The sequence below is a fragment of the Strix aluco genome, chromosome 3, assembly GCF_031877795.1.
Source record: "Strix aluco isolate bStrAlu1 chromosome 3, bStrAlu1.hap1, whole genome shotgun sequence".
In the NCBI taxonomy this organism is placed as follows: domain Eukaryota; kingdom Metazoa; phylum Chordata; class Aves; order Strigiformes; family Strigidae; genus Strix; species Strix aluco.
The window spans coordinates 81,948,090-81,964,820 of NC_133933.1; the positions used below are offsets into that span (position 1 = coordinate 81,948,090).

At 46.0% G+C, this 16,731-nt stretch overlaps 1 protein-coding gene across 3 annotated transcripts in view; it reads left to right on the top strand.

Moving 5' to 3' along the window:
• Nucleotides 1–16,731, top strand: part of SCML4 (Scm polycomb group protein like 4) — a 73,439-nt gene that overhangs the window by 24,689 nt on the left and 32,019 nt on the right. For all 3 annotated transcript variants that reach the window (XM_074820754.1, XM_074820753.1, XM_074820755.1), the window contains 4 exons: nt 1,556–1,767; nt 9,607–9,736; nt 12,279–12,479; nt 15,393–15,587. In XM_074820754.1, the coding sequence (XP_074676855.1) occupies nt 1,567–1,767; nt 9,607–9,736; nt 12,279–12,479; nt 15,393–15,587 (727 nt within the window). In that variant the 5' untranslated portion in view covers nt 1,556–1,566. The remainder of the gene's footprint in view (nt 1–1,555; nt 1,768–9,606; nt 9,737–12,278; nt 12,480–15,392; nt 15,588–16,731) is intronic.

Here is a 16,731-nt window from a genome sequence, read left to right on the forward strand (position 1 = left end):
GGGAGCTCTCTATTCTTCTTATTCTACAGCAGACTGTGTAAACTACTGACTGGATAAGAAGTGAGTTGCTTGTTAGCCAGTCATGCTTACAAAGTCTTAACTAGACAAAACATACTTGCCTTGGAAGCAGAGAAGTCGCCAGCTGCAGACACTTGTCACCAGAGGCCCCTATCAAGTGGTACCCTTCCCACTCTGTGGGTGAGCAACTCCGATTTCATTCCCAGCAATGTCAGCTCTGATCAGTCTGATCACACTGGGTTCTGAAAGTGTGAGATTTGAAGTGTAGTGAGAAATTTGTAGATTTTATAGTTTGTAGATTTTGCAAAAATTTGTAGTTGTTTGTGGTAATAAACAAACCTTTACTTGCTTTAAGTTTTTTGAGCTTAGAGGATGCTCTTGGACCACATCTTTAGTCTTTTCTCTGTAGCTGAGAGGACTATGAATCTGCTCTATAAAAACGGATAGCAAAGAGTCTTCCATTATCACTGGCTTGAGGGAGCATGAAATTGAAAACGTCAGCCATCGCAAGGTTTATCATAAAAGCATGAGAATTGCTTAGACCCTTATGTCTAGCAATGTATGGGGCTAGTATTCTGCCCACGCACAGGAAAGCATATGCCTGGACAAACCAACATTTGAAAATGTATTTCTGCAGTGGTTTTTTTATTGACCTTTGTTAGCACATGACCCTTGCCAGAAGCTGTGAAGAATGCTGCATATTCCCTTGGTACTCTGTGTATGGTTGTATATTTGTTTTCTTTATTAAAACATGGACAGAGGAAAATGGACCAGATTTCAGTCCATTACCCCTGCTCAACTTCATCAGCTGCATGGAGTTGCAGTGAAATAACAGCTTTTGATGGAGTACGTCCAAAAGCCCACTACTAACATGCATGGTAACAGATGCTATAAAATTGCAGAGAGTAAACGTTTGGCAATTCTGCTCTAACGTGGCTACCTTGTGTCGGCAGCCTCACGGTTCAGTTCAGCCTCCCCACTAATGAGTGCTGTGTATGAAGTGGAAGGAAGTCTGCTGTGGAATTGGTAGCACTTCCAAGGTGAGGGAGAGAGGATTTGCAGAACCACAGAATTCAGGAAGAACACCAGGTCGGCAGGGACCTCAGGAGGTCATCTACTCCAAATCCCCTCTGAAAGCAGGCATTGACTGATGGGTCTGAGCTCATGCCTTCATCACACTTATCTGCAGAATGTAGGGTTAAGGTGGATTCACCGTGTTGTGGGATCCACCTATTAGACATCTACAATAGAGGCCTTGTCACCTCAGCTAGCTCTCTGTACTGTATTCACCATCAGTGGAGAGAAACGGGCATGACAGAGGTTTTGTCCCACTTTGGAGAAGATGAGCAAGTTGTGGTCAGGTGAATCCCACCAAGGAGTGCACACCTGTGGCATACTTCTTGCTTCTTTATGGTCGACGGTAACAGGGAAAATGACAGCATAAGAAAACTGCCTTCAGATGAAAAACCTAAAATGAAAAATAAATAAAAAGTGCTTTTTTTCTCTTTTTTTTCTTTCCCTTTTGGTTGATTGGCAGCCCCGGGGCAGATGAGCCACCTGCCGTGCCTGCCCACCAGCCTGGCCCCTGGGGAGATGCAGTCCCCCAGAATGGCGGGGAGGAAGCGAGGACGGCCCCCGCTCCAGCCGGCACCCATCAAAATGGCTGTTCACAACCTCTACTCGGCACCGGCTGGCGCTTTGCCAGTCGTGAAGATCCCAAAGAAGAGAGGGAGAAAACCTGGGTACAAGGTAGATATGTGATTTTCACACTCCTTCTCCACCTCCTGGTGTTTAATACATTTTCTCCTAGAATTTCAGGTGAAATAACAGGAACAGAAGCAAATTTGTGCAAGCGTGGGGCAGAGCAATGCAAAAAAAGTAAGAGAAGACTGTTTCTCTTCTATCCAAGCTGGTGAAAAATAGAGGGAATCTATTTTTTGTAAAGTTTACAGTTATTTTAGTTTGAGTTGTTTGAAAATAACTTGCCTCCCACAATGTTGTGTGAGATGGCTGTGCACCTTGTGGGAAGTGTTTCTCTCTCATTTGTCACTTTTTTCTTCTCTCTCACTAACAGTGATTAGAAATGAAACAAAATCAAAGAAAAGGGAAAGGAATACGGAGGAGTGGGAGTAAAAGGAGAAAAAAAAAAGCTAGTTTTGAAAGGAAAAAAAAGGAACATTTTAGAAAGTAATGACATTTCACTTACTGAGGGGAAGGTAGTTTTGGTTATTTTTCTTGCTCACTTTGGGGGAAAATCATGCCCAGGTCTCAGTGTGGTCCTGGTGGGGAGGCAGGGCTAAAGAAAGAAACCCCGAGCGCCTTAAGCCCTTTACATGCTGCCGGCAGGCTGGGGCTCTCCCACCATACACCACTCCCCACTGCCTGGTGGGCTCAGCACCGGCAGGAGTGGGGCCACTGGTATGCTTCAGGCCAGGCAAGAACAGGACCACGAAGCTGAGGGGAGGGGACTTTATTCTGGAGAGTGAAAGTGAGCTACACTGTAGTGAGGGGTCTTGTTGTCAGTAGATTGCTCTGTAATTCTCTCCATCTCTGTCCGCAGCCAGCTAGGGGCACCGTACATTTTTGCTGTGCCTGTTCCTTGTTTTTAATGGGAACAGGTACAGACGCGCAGTCTGTCACACAAGGAGGGCAAATTGCTCACTGTTAGAAAATAATAGCTGCTTAAGTTCCTGATGTCAAAACAGAAAAGCGAGTAACAGAAGTGGTGCAGGCACAGGGCCTGCCCCAGCCTTCCCTGGAGAAGGTCTTGGCCCCGGGTGTTGCCCTGGGTGTCTCCTGGTTCACGGGGAAGCAAGGCCCCATGCGCAGTGCTGCTGGCTGAGCCTCAGGCACAGGAACTTGGGTTTGGGCTTTATCTAGAGCAGGCTACCCTTATTGTTGCCCTTCTCTCCTTTTCACCCTCTGCCAGACCTTCTTTCTCCCACCCTCCTACCTCCATCCTTCCTCCTCTCTCTTCCAGGCAAGCCCTCCTCACCACCTCTGTGCATCCCATTTCCAGAATCCCCTACTCGTCTGCAACCCCCTGTGCAACACCTACTGCAGAAGACATCAGTACCCCAGCCCTTAATGCTTTCTTCTCATCTTCTGCCTTCTCCCCTGTTTCTTCATGCTCTCCCTACTTCATCCATACCCCTCTCTGCTATGGGGGCACATTCTGAAGTGTTTTAGTGTGTGCTGAAAACAGACCTTGCATGGCTAACAAACACTTCCAGCCACAGTTTCCCGTTTCTTCTGAAAAGCCTTAACTTTGGTAACGTGAATGATATAACAGCAGCGGCCAAGCAGAGCCAACCTGACAGCAGGCTCAGGTGTCCCTCTTGGGAATACCTCAGAATTTTATAGTGGTAGGCCAAAATAGAACTGCATGTCCAAGCTAAGAGTGGATACTCTAGTATTTTGTAAAATATGGGATATGGAAATACTTACTATTTTTCACTTCAGTATTAGGTTAAAATTCTGGGACAGAAACATCTGAATTGTTTTACTTGAGGTACTTGTTATTGCAAGTTTATTATTTATTATATTTATTTATTACAAGTAAAAATTTAAATTACTATCAGTAAAGCTGGGTCACTTGTAGGCTCTTTTGATCAAAACCATTCAAATCTGGGTTAATACTTTGGAGATATGGTGAAATTGAGTCCCTGAAATGATTAAGTGATTTCCCAAATACCACAATGACCTTGTATGCAGAGTTTCAGCAGACCCTGTCCCTTCTGCCCCTGCTTGTCTTATGACCACCATTTCTTACTCCTGCATTTACATTTAATTTTTAATTTGATAAAAAAAATAATGCTGGGGAGTATGTTCTGTTCCACCCAAAATGCACCCATCCATCTGTGAAAAAGCCTTTCACCAACCACCACATATTTGTAAGTGGGAGAAGCGAAAAGGGAGACTTAGATTTCCTAAAATACTGCATTAACATTGCACTTCAGACCTAGGTGACTGAGCATTTGACTGCTATTGTCCCTTCTTCTTCCAAGGGGAAGCTTTTCCCCTGGCTGGGTACCACACATGCCTCCTCCCTGTCCCCAGGGACTTCGCGGGGAGACGATGCCGTCCCTCCTTTGGCAGTGAATCTGGGATGATGTTATTTCTTCGTGAGTGACAGCGAGTAAAAAGGCATCCCTTTATAACTGATGGCTTAAGTTTCTGGAGCTGACACTTGTGAGCTGTAGCATCCATGGCATCTGGCCTGGTGCTGTTTATTTGCGCTATAGGATTTGTACACTGAAGTGATGTTTTCTGTGAGGCGCCTTTGTACGCTGTGTGCTCAGCTGAAGTGAACCCCTTTCCATCAAAAATACTTCCCCAGCGTGAGTCAAAGATTGTATTTTTTGATGGGGAACTCTAGCTTGATTTAATTAGCTTGCTAATTGTATGACTTTCAGATACCATGAGACTTAAACACATTTTAAAAAATGACTCCCTGCCCAAATGGCAGACGACCAAATTCTTTATAGCAACCAGATAGCTGAATTATTACAGAACAGATGGAAAAATACTTCTGAATTTTTAGCAAACTAGGAATTTACAGCCTAGATTTAAATTTATTTTGACCGAGATGTGAATAACAGACATTTTTAATCACATGCTCTTTATAGCCAGATGACCCATTGCCTGTTTTCATTGATATTAAAGCAAATATCTGTGTCTTCCTAAGATGACATTTCATCACGCTTCACCACCAAGCAAAGTCCTTTTCCTCGCTATCCTGTTTATTTTTTCACAGCTTTGGTAATAAAATTTCATCAGCTGTTTTTCCAAAAACTGTTTTGTACCTGATGTGGAGCTATTTGCCATAAAATGTTACATTTTCCCTAAACACAATATTCTTCCTGACTGTCTAAATCTCTAGGAAAAAGCCTATTCTGGCAGCCAGCAGGGAGGTTAGTAGATGGATCTGTTTTAATTCTCTGGCTGTAAGTGAGAGGCAGCCCCGAATAGCTGCCTAGAAAGCCTGTATGAGAGAAGGCTTTGTTAGCATCGTGAGGGGATTTGCGGTGTTAGAAGACATCGGAGCAACACGTGCACGGGGCAGTGCTGCAGCAAAGACCACCACACCCCCTCCCAAGAGGGCAACAAAGCGATGACCCCATCTGAGCAGCCCAAGGGTAGTTTGTCCCTTTGTGCTGCCGCAGCAGCTTCCGCCTGGGGAGGTGGCCACAGCCCAGGGAGAGCACTTGGCCAGGACTTTGCAAGCTCTTGCCAGGTGGAGTGGGCAGCGAGAGTCACCCTTGCACAGGATGGTGTGTAGAGTGACAATTTCCATTACAGGGCATAGGGTTCCCCCGCTGCCCTAGAAGTCACTATTAATGATGACAAATAAGCAGTCAGGATTTGGACACACTGGGACTGAGATTGCACAGACAACCTTAAAATGCCCTGATTATTCACCAGTCCTGTGATATAGCTTTGGATTTCAAGGTTGCATACGCTCCTCTTAAGGTTACCTGCCTCATTCACTGCAAAACACTTAGGGGATGTAGAAGGCTGAGTGCAGACTCCCCTGCATCATTTGCTGTGTGGAAGAAAGTTATTGCATGACACAAGAAGTAAAGGTGGGAGTGTGTTTTGCCTTTACCAGCACAGAGCTGACCCCTCTCTGCTCTGGCAACTGAGCTGAACCCTGACTTGTCTCGTGCTGAGCCTCCTCACCCGCAGCCAAATGCACAGAAAGTGTGAGGTATAGCCAAGGACACCAAAATATATACTCAGAAGCTCTGTGCCTCCCTGGTGCAGGTTTAATGGCACCTTTCTGCCCAGTCATTGGAAGCCCACACGGCAGGACCTGGCTGACCCAGGCACTCACCTTGGTGCACATCCGTGTGCACATCTGCAGGGGCTGGAGGTGATTTCCTCTCCAGCAGCAAAAGGTCCCATGGCCAGGAGGTGCCTCTGCCTTTCTGGTTGGAAGAACACAGACCCACAGGGATGGGGTGAACATCAGACTTTTCTAGCAAATGTTTTGTCAAGGCAAGGAACAACCAGTACAGGGGAACTAGGATCCATAAAGATGAGGACCTGTGATCTAAGGGGTTTAAAAAAAGTATAGGGAAAGTTTGCATTGTGGTTCATCCTGTTTCTTTCCTGTGTATTTTATTATACAAGCTGGCAGAGAAGTTGTTCAGAAGAAAAAAATAGCTATCTGGGAAATGTTCTTCCCCCTCTTCCACTTTTTTTGGTGTGGGATGACAGAAATACCAGCTAGATGAATCCTGACTACTCCGAAGGGGTGTGTAGATCCTAACAGAAGCTCCAGGACTCAACAGGGTCCTCCTCATCTTCAGCCACTGCATACTCAGGCAAGCCTGCAGCTGACACAAAAGCCCACGCTCTCTCTGTGTCTAATGCACTGTGACTTTGGTGAAGTAGACACACTTATTTCCTACCCTAAATCCCTGATCAGCTTTCTCTGAGCTCTTTTCCATGGTAGAAGGTCCATAAGAGTGAAGGGGTTGGTTGTACATCTTGCTTTAAAGCAACCATTGCCTTTTATATCTCATGCTGTGCATATTAAAACTTATGACACTTGATATTCAAAAGCTGATTTGAATGCCTTACCACAAGGATCTCCCAAAGTGCTCTGACAGATTTTCTCTGTCTCCTTTTCTCTCTCTCTTTCTCTCTTCTTCACTGCTTTTCTTCACTTTCATGCATATGTGCTCTCTACTGCCAAGCTCTCAGTCAGTCAGCTGGTTGGTTGGGTTGGCTTTTTCATAGAGAAGAATCAGTCCAAGAAAAGACATCTTTAAATGAAATAGTTTGAGATTTACACTTAGTGATATTCAGGGACTACTCAGGGTTTCAGTGGCCAGGAGGTATTTAAGCCATGTTTGCTAGTGTACTGTCTCTTGTAATCAGGCATTGTTTTATTTGGATCTAATGAAGGCACATTCTCTGCTGCCCCTAATAAAATGGCATTTATCTGTATCCAGAGGCTGTAGAGCACATACTGTTGCAATTAAGTTTGCAGTAAACTGTTCGCTAAAACAACAAACTGTCAAGAAGGGGTTTCCAAACTAGAGAATTTACATAAGTCTTGCCCTCTGTTTATTTACTCTTGAACATAAGCCTTCCTGGGCCTTCAAGAGCCAAGGAACAGGCAGAGAAAAAGGTCTACTGGGTACTAGCCCACCTCCACCAGGTTGATGGCGCTGGTGCACACTCAGATGGTGTGTGAGGCTCAAGGGCTGGAGAGGGGACTTGTATGCCCGTGTTTGGGGACACAGGGCTGTGAGCCAATAAGGGCATTAAGGAGCCAACATGCAAGTTAAACAGAAGTTATTAGGTGTGCTGTCTCCAAAATAGTATCTATGTAGATGTGTGCATGTGTGAGTGTATATATATGTATATGTAAATATATATACAAGTATGTATGTACATCTCTATAAATGTATATACTTTTATTTCTGTATATATACTATGCACAAACACACATATGTATATATGCATTTATACATATATTTATATGTATACATATTTTTTTATATATATATATATGCGTGTGATCAAAAGCAAGCCCAGAAGCCTACCACAGGGGCTACCCAAAGTTTCACAGTGCCAGCACACTTCACTGTAGAAAAGCGAGTCATCGACATGTTGCTACAGAAAATAACAAATCATGTTGCTTCTTGCCATTTCACATGGGATAAACCCCAAACTGGATGGGGATGTTGATTTTTGAATCCCTGTTTTCCTCTGGTTTATTTTAATTCCTTGGAAAACAAACCAACAGCACTTTGCTGCTGGCCTTTACTGATCCCAATCTGAAGGCAAGACAACCCTACAAAAACAGGACAACACAGGCAGGTGAGGACTGACACTAGGCAGGGGCCAGCTCAGGGTCCCTAGTACCCTATGGCTGCCATACAGCAGGAGGTCAAATCCATAGTTTGTCTTAGATTCACTTATTGAATGTTTTCTCCCTCGTTCAGACTAAATCCAAAGGGATTTAACCCGCCCCAGGGGAGGGATGCAGTGGCACCATGTGGATGGAGGTGGTGCCTGGCACTTCTGAAGCAGGTGGGATACAGCCTCTGCCCCAGGCATGGAACAGTGTCCTACAGGGGATGGTGCCTGGATGAGGAGCCAGCTTTTATTTCCATTTAGGCTTATCGTGACCATCTTTCCACAGAGTCTGCTCTGAGGAAAACTCTAGGAGCAAGTTCAGGAAGTGCTTGGTGGAGGTCAGGCAGACAAAAATTACACCCATCTCCACAAAGATGGCCTTTTTGTTAATTTTGATAGGTACCATCCCAGTACAGGCTACCATGCTACTGAAAGCGAGAGAGACCCTGAATTCTCTTTTAGTGAAGCCCTCATTGGGATGAGCCTGTAACTGAGGAAAGATACAAACTCCTAAAGATTTAATAATTAAAACCTCACTTGAATGGCACTAAGTCCAACAGTCTTCCCTCTCTGTTCTGCAGCTTTCTGTTTTTACCATTACACTGAAACAGTGATCATTATCTTAGACAGTTGTAATCATAATCATGGACAACATGAATATCCAAAATTACTTCTCTCCACCAGGACTTGCTCAAGGTTTGGTTTGTAGGTAGTGGTCTGGCTTCATTTCTACCTCAAATGAACTTTGTACATTATTGCCAGCTTAGGCGTAAGCTTTGAGAGAAGTGATACTCTGCAAATTTAGCAGGGCTAAATATTTCTTTTCATTCTTACACTTGTCACTTCTAGCATTTTTATATTCGGCCATTGAAAAACAACAACAGAAAGATCACCTGCCAGAAGACCATATATATATATATGTAAATATATAAACCATCCAGCTGTGTGCTTGGCTCTCTGCTTTCACCCTGCTTCCCTTTGTAGCAAAAGGAAAAGCAAGAGTGGTACCTTCAGGTCACATCAATCATGTCAGCTCTTTATAATTATGAGGGCCTGATCATTGCTTGACTGGTGAGACGCTGCCAGGTACTGGAAAGCGTAAAGACATAGTGATATTGCACCGTAAATTCCCATCGTGTTTCACTTCTCCAAGCTGCTTTGCAGGTCAATGAAGATTACTGGGTGCAACAGTGCAGCAGTTTGTATTTACTACCTGGCAATAACACACTATGAACCACGGTCTGATCTTATTTACATGGGTGTCTGCCCGAAGTAGCCTCTTGGTGCCACTGGATTTACACAAGATTTACACCCCTGTAACCAAGAGCAGAATTTGACCCTAAATTATGATGTAGTTAAAGACCCCATGTTTCCAAGTTGTGGAGAATTGTTTACACCCACATGAAATGGGTCGTAAAATGCCATTGCGCTGATTTGTTAGAGTGTTAGACCCAATTTGCTCAGGTGTAAATAACTATCCGGTGGGTGGCATAATATTTGCATCCTGTAACTTAAGGCGTTGCTGTCTGCGGCAAATCAGTCAGGCTTCAGGCTCCAGTATCCTCCCGGGAGCAGAACGGATGCTCCTGGCCTGGAGAAAGTGATGCAATAGCAGATTGCTAATGAGTGGGAGTTCATGGGGCATGACATACATGGAATAAAATTGGAATATCTTGTGTATACTTTCATTACCCAACTGGTTATTTTTTGCAGCTGAAGTCTCGCGTACTGATGACTCCCTTAGCAATCTCTCCACCGAGAAGCACACCAGAGCCGGATATTAGTTCAATCCCTCAGGATGCGGCTATGATACCCAACTCGGCCACCCCACAGGCTCTCACAGGTACCCAGCCTCACGTGCTCCTTGGCCAGGGGATGAGCAGGATGCTGTGCTTTCCAGAATAGGCAGAGCTCATGAAAATGGGGGTGTTTGTAGATTAGACTGGAGACCAGTGACAAAGAACAGAGATGTCCTGCAAGACTATATTTTGACTGCCATGTGTCAAGTTTAGTGAAGATGTCAGATCCATTCCTCTTGAAATGCAGCCATCAACATGCCATGAATGCTACGATTTTATACCCAACACTCACCCCATCAAATGTGTTGCAATGACCAGACTAAACCCCGGTGTGAACATGAAGCATCTGTTCCAGCTGTGGGGAGAAGGACAGAGAAGCCATGGTCTGTCTGTAGTCAGGGTTACCAGCACATAAACCCCAATGCCTTATCACAGCAGCAGACCTGGTCATTTTTGACTAGTGAGGGAAAACACAGCCTTATTCTTTTTTTGCTTATATTACCAGAAGTAACATAGGTCAATGTTTTTAAACTGATGTAAATGAGAAGAAAATCAACAAGACAGTTGATTTACCCTGAGATTTCAGCGGAGAAATGGATTAGATAACATTAGAATCTAAACACAACACATAAATCCCATTATTTCTTAGCTGGGATGCACAGAGGAGAAGTTTTCCATCTGCTCTGGTAGCAGAATGATACTAAATGTAGTGATGATGGTGACAATAATATATTTTATTCTCATTTATCCCTTCACATGCGAAGACTGCAAAGCGCTTGGCAAGCATCAGCCAAATGGTGTTTCATAGCACTGCCCTGAGAGGTGTTCCCAGTGCTGCTTTTGGAGGGGGACAGAGAGGCACAGTCCACCAGCCCCACTACATCACTGGGGTGGCCACAGAGGCAGAGGTCTGTGGGCCATTTCAGGCTCTGCAGGTGTGACACCCCGCCCCTCCACCTGCCTGTCCCCGTGCCACCGGCACCTTTTCTCCCAGCACCTTCCCAATGGTGTGTGTAGGCTCTCACCAGAGCAGGGTTTGCAGGAGGTGGAGGCAGGCTTAAGCCAACTTTTACCTCCCTATCTGCACTGAAAAGATCCATAGGGCCCCCTGCTCCCCAGTGAAGGAGATAGCACGCTGCCTGCAGGCTGCAGAGTCCCTCCTGCAGCTGAGCCCTGGATAAAACCGGTGGGTTGTCACGGCAGAAGCCACATCCTGCAGATTTGGCAAGGTTTGGCATGGTGGCACGTCAGGAAAGATGCACCCTGACAGCCCCCTGCAATTCATGCATGCTGCTGCTGTCTTTCAGTGCATTATCCCTTTGTTTGTTTGGCACTTGGAAGGTGTAAAGTGCTATGTAATGATAAGTATGATCTCTATTATCCTCCTGTTTACCCAGGATAAACTGCTTGAGCCCCTTCTGCTGTTCAGTGAGGGATGGGGTAGCAGAGTGCACTGTGACAGTCGCACTAGATTTTCATTACAGTGATAACTGTAAATTATTTCCAACTTTACACAGCTGTCATCATGTCCTCCACTCTGCTTGATGTTTTTTTTGTCACATATCTGATTTCTGTCAGAGGATAATGTTATATTGTCTGAAAGATGACAGCTTGAGCACACTCAGCCAGCTATTATAATATGTCTCACTTTAGCCTGACTTTAGGCTGTGTCTTAGTCACCCTTAGTTACCACAGCGTTATCTCCGCTTCCTCCAAGACGCAGTTAGTCTCAGCCAAGCTTAAAATAAGTTTATGCTAGCGAGAGGAGAACACTGATTTTTTTGGCTATTGCCGGCAGGCCTGATGGCATGTAGAAAAACTGCCTTCGCAGGCAATGGCATATGAGAGGAGGCATGCAGGGCTTGGCTGCAGAGAGGCTGGGGCACCCCTCACAGACTCCCTTTGTGGCACAGTCACATGGCTGTGGTCCCAAATGGGGATTTAGCACTACTCGTGATGTACAGTTTCCCTTGAGGTGATGCTGGGTTGGACATGGAGGGTCAGAAAGCTCCCAAAGACCAGAGTCTTTGCCATTGCAGTGTGCAGCTCAGTGCAGCATAACCCTCCAGAAATCACAGCTGCATTAAGGTCAGAAGCAGGAAGGAATCAAAGACTCCCAAAACTCATCTCAGAGCAGTGCTTCTCAGAGGGCCTCTCAATGAACCAGTCTAAAAACACATAGAGAAAAAATCCAAACACAAAACACACCTCAGGCTGGAGTTTACCCATTGCTGTAAGGTCACCCCTGCTAGTCACTGTCCTGCACTCCCTGGGCATTTTTTCTGGTCTCCAGCTTCATAGACAAGGTAGTCTGCAAGACAGCAGACCCTAGGCACACACAGGAGTTTCTTTAGTTTCATGTATCTTATCCTCACCTGTGACACTGAGCAAGGCCTAAACTCAGCTCGCTTCACTTAGGCAATGGGTGATCAGTGCAAGGAAGACTGGCTGTGCCATCTCAAATAGCAGCAATTCACTGGTGAATAGAAGAGCTTGTGACGTAAATAGAAATGTATAAAGCTAGCATTTGCTAGGATGCTCTCAGGGCCATTTTGTAATAACCTTCTTGGGATTTTATGTCTACAGTCTGCATTTACGTCAACAAACAAGCGAATCTGGGGCCGTACCTTGACAGAAAAAAAGTGCAGCAGCTCCCAGAGCACTTTGGGCCGGAGAGACCATCGGCAGCCCTGCAGCAGGCTGTTCAGGCCTGCATTGACTGCGCGCTCCAGCAAAAGGCAGTCTTCTCACTCATCAAGCAGGGCTACGGAGGCGAGATGGTGTCAGGTAAAGCATTTCTGTAAAGGGTTTGTGGCCAACGGGGAAGTGCTTGAAATCCTAACCTGATCCCCAGTCCCGACTGTCCTAGCTGTCCTGTTCACATCAGTGGGCTGGCAACCACCTTTGAACATGACTTACGCCTTTGTAAAATGAGCTGCTGCAGGAATTGCCTTGGTGTCAGATATTGGTAAAAGAGTATTGCAGCAGTGATTCAGAGGAGGAAAAGGCCTAGCTCCAGAGTGCTGCACTCACTGCTCTTTGAAACAGTGCTGAGAACAGGCCTGTGAGCTGAGTTTTTCATGCAGTTGTACAAGGATGAGCAGCACCACAAGCCTGCTTCATGACACATGTTGCTGCCATGTGTTGCTCTAAAGGAAAACTCGCACAGAGTTCAGCTGCTGGTGTGTCCTCCACCTGCAGTTCATGAGCCAAATCTGCTCTCAGCTTAGGAACTGCAAAAGTCCCACGGCAATTCCCCATACAGCAGGTCTATACAAATATATCAGAGAGAATCAGAGATCAGAGAGAACTTCCCAGGGGCTCCTCATCTTCCTGCAGTGACACTTCTTGCTGTGTCCTGATGAGTCTCCCATGTCCCATGCTGAATCCCCTGGCCCGGCTCTCAGACTGAACATGAACAGCAAGAGTTTTATGTCACAACATTGTTTTAGTACATGGGGATGCAGTGAGAATGAAACAATTATGGAAATATGGGAACAACACTCTCCAATGAGTTGCCACGGATGAGTCAGGCATGAGCACGAAGCCAAGGACCTCAAGTCCAGTCAGTTTAGCAGGGACCATGGCAGCTCAGCTGTGCCATTGGAACTCTCCTGTGTGGGAGCCCAGGCTCTGGCCCTCTGTGCAGCATATAAATCCTGCTTTCTCCCTCTCCTCTGGTTCTCTCTAACCACAGGTGTGCTTTCCCATAAAAACTACTCTAAGAATGATCCAGATTTGTTCACAGAAACACAAAACTGAAGCATTTTAGTGCAAAGCTTCATTTTTGCCTGGTTCTGTGCTGCATATATGATTTTCTTTACAAGCAGGAGAGTCATGTTGTGCACCAAGACTGCCAAACCCCTCAGTCTCAGTTCCTTTGAGCTGGCTCAGCTTCAGGTACCTGAGCTAAAAGCACCTGGTCAACATTGCTCCAACTTCATGCCTCTTCTAATCATTGAGGAGGGGTGAATGCCCTCCTAGTCATGGTGTGGCTCGGACATTGCAGCTGACTCCCAGCCCAGCAGCAGCACAGACAAATTTTGTCATGTGCTTTCCAATCTTCCCATGGCTTGTCTCACAGATGTTCAACTGGCTGTGGAGCATGATCCATTACAGCAGCTCAGGCCAGCAGGAAATCTCTGAAGTTGTCCCAAAGATTATAAGCCTACCATTGCAATTTATACTTGTTAGTAGTGACTGGAGGCTGTAGGACTGGAAAAAGCCTTCCAGGCGGTAGAGTTCAGGCAGCCATATCATGTAGTCCTCCCTGCAAACCTGTTGACACCTGAATGTGTCCTGTTACAATTGATCCTGGTGGGTCTGTTGTGACCCCTCCACCTCCCTCATGGCTTGGCCTTATGCCCTTTTTGATCCCTGGCTAAACATATTCCCTGACAGCTTTGTCCAGGAATTTTGCTTGCTCTGCTCTCACTCTTGAGTTCAATCTTAGGTGTATTTCTAGAGAGCAGTCCTCATCCTGCTAGGCTGAAATACACAGTTTCTTTCAGGCCCTCTCTGCATTGTGAGGAAGATTACTGGATTAGTGGAAGAAGCGCAAGTGTCTTCCCACAGCCCCATGTAGCAGAGATGGTGATGGCTGCAGTGCTACAGGGAAAGTTTCTGCTCCCTGAGCATTGCTGTTGCCTGCCTGTGCACCTCTTCAAGTGTGAATTCATCCTTCTTGAGCCTGCATGACCTGAATGGTGCCCATCAGTGCAGCTCAGATTTCACCAGGACTTTATACAGTGGAATTGACACTCCCTTGCCTCTCCTGGAAATGCTTTGTTCAATACCTCCTTGAAATATATCTGACTTTTTCATTGCTGTGTCACCTTAGTGGCTCATGGGCATCTAGTGAGTCTGTCCTATCATTTCTCCTCCCATCAGGTCATGTTGAGCCTCCTCAAAAAAATTATGGATTACTATGTACTTTCTAGTATTTCTTCCACCCTTTTTTATTATTGCAGATCTCAAGACCAGCCAACCCTTTCTGTGCAATCTCCCAGTCCTCTTCTGCACTGGTAATGCCAGCATGGACCACTGCTGGTTCCTCTGCAGTGCGTGGGGTCTCCAGTCAGCAGAGCCTGTTGTTGTCTCCTGACCCACCCTTCATTGGCAATCATTTCCAGTTTAATGAAAGATTTCTCATACTTTACTGAATTCCAGATAGACCACGACTGCCAACCTTCCCTTGCTTATAAATGCAATTAAATCAGTAAATAAAGATCTATGATGAAGCTTGTAGCTCTCCTTCAGTACAACCCTGGTACCTTTTATTCATTCACAGCCATGTCTTTAATTCTTGTCTCCCCATTATCTTTTAAAACTTTGGGTATTGCTGGAGTCAGCCTAATAGCCCATCACTGGCAGATCACATTCTTTCCCCTTCTTAGACCAGGGTATCATAATTGCCTCCTTCAAATCATACAATACAGTTTTCAGTTGGATGCATATATTAGAAATCCTTGCACTGCTGGCCATGCCAGCTGGCATCTTTTGGCACTCCAGGGGGAAGGTGATCTGGGTCACACAAACTCAGCTCTTTAAGCTCCTCCAGTTTGTTTTGTACTTCTGGTGGGGTAATTATGTAAAATATTTTAAGACATACAAATACTTGTGCGAAATCTTCTCCCCTACTCTCATTTTCCCCCCTGCCATGCATCCCCAAGTATTGAATTGCTCCTGCTTGTTTTCCAGTTTCAGCTTCTTTTGAGGGGAAGCAGCATCTCCTGAACCTGCTGGTAGTGAACAGCATTGGGTATGTCCTGCGCTTCCTGAAGAAGCTCTGTCGCAGTCTCTTGTGTGACAATCTCTTCAGCAACCAGCCTTTCCAGCAGTACAACGCCGTGTCAGAAAGCCCAGAAGTGTATGAAAACAGACGGATGGAGGCAGGTAGGCTGCTTGATCAGCTTGGGTTCAAGATTTAATAGGGCTGAAGAAATGACTGTCTCTTTTTGGTCCTGTATTGTATATGCTAACAAACTGCAGATCTCTGTAGGACCTTTCCAGAGGGAGGCAGTGGGCTCATTTGCAGTATTTTTCCCAGTGGCTATAGAGGAGGTTTTTGGGTGAGAACCACTGTGTTGAGGAGCCCCAGCAGCGATAGGGATAATTTTTTTATTATTTTATATCTCTTTATTTCTTTTATCTCTTTTCCTAAGGAAACAAGGCTCATATGATCCCATTGTCCTTGTTTCTGTCAATTCTGTCTCATAACTTCTGGCTTCCACAAGCGTTCCTGGTCCCGGGGTAGAAGCCTCAAAGGGACTACGTTCCTTCGAGTTTCAGGCAGGCAGGAAGGTAGAGGAGGAATTTCTCTCTCTATCCAACTCAACCTCCATATTAGACACTGAAGGATCCCCACTGACTACTAAGCCTCCTCTGCTTGCAGACCCACTGCAGAGCGTTGTCTGTCCCAGCTCCCCAGACCCCTCTGCTTGTGCACTGCCTTGGCTCATTGGCTGCAACGAGAGGTGGGAGGCCGGGTGAGCGCATGGACCCCAGCCCACACTTTAGTGTCACTGCGGCATGAATAGGAAATCACTGCTGTAACGGGTATGCTCTGACCTGGCACTGCCCCAGCACTTCATTACCTGTGTTCTTCCTGGCTTGGACACTGCTCATTTTAAGGATCACCTGCAAAGCAGCATGGTCTGCCTTCACTCAAGGGGACCTCTTACTGGGTGAGGGGAGAGACCTGCTCACAGCAATGCAGTTTGGGGTCAGTGCCGTTAGCATAAATCTAAGTTAACGTTATTAGCTGTAGCGCAATCAGCCTGGATCCCGATCTGTCACCTCCACGCATGAGCATAAACCTAAATGAGAGTTGTGACTGCTAAGGGGTTTGCTTTGCTGCTTGCAGGAACCCTTGTCCTAGCTTAAAATGCCTGTGGGCACCAGCAAGGTCCCTGCCTTAGTGCCTGACTGCGTGGGGTGAAGCCTGGGGGGGCTGTGACGTGGGGCAGATGAACCTGAGGATGGTGGTGGTCTGGAGAGGCACCTGCCCCAAGCAGCACAAGGCTCCCAGGTGGGTGGC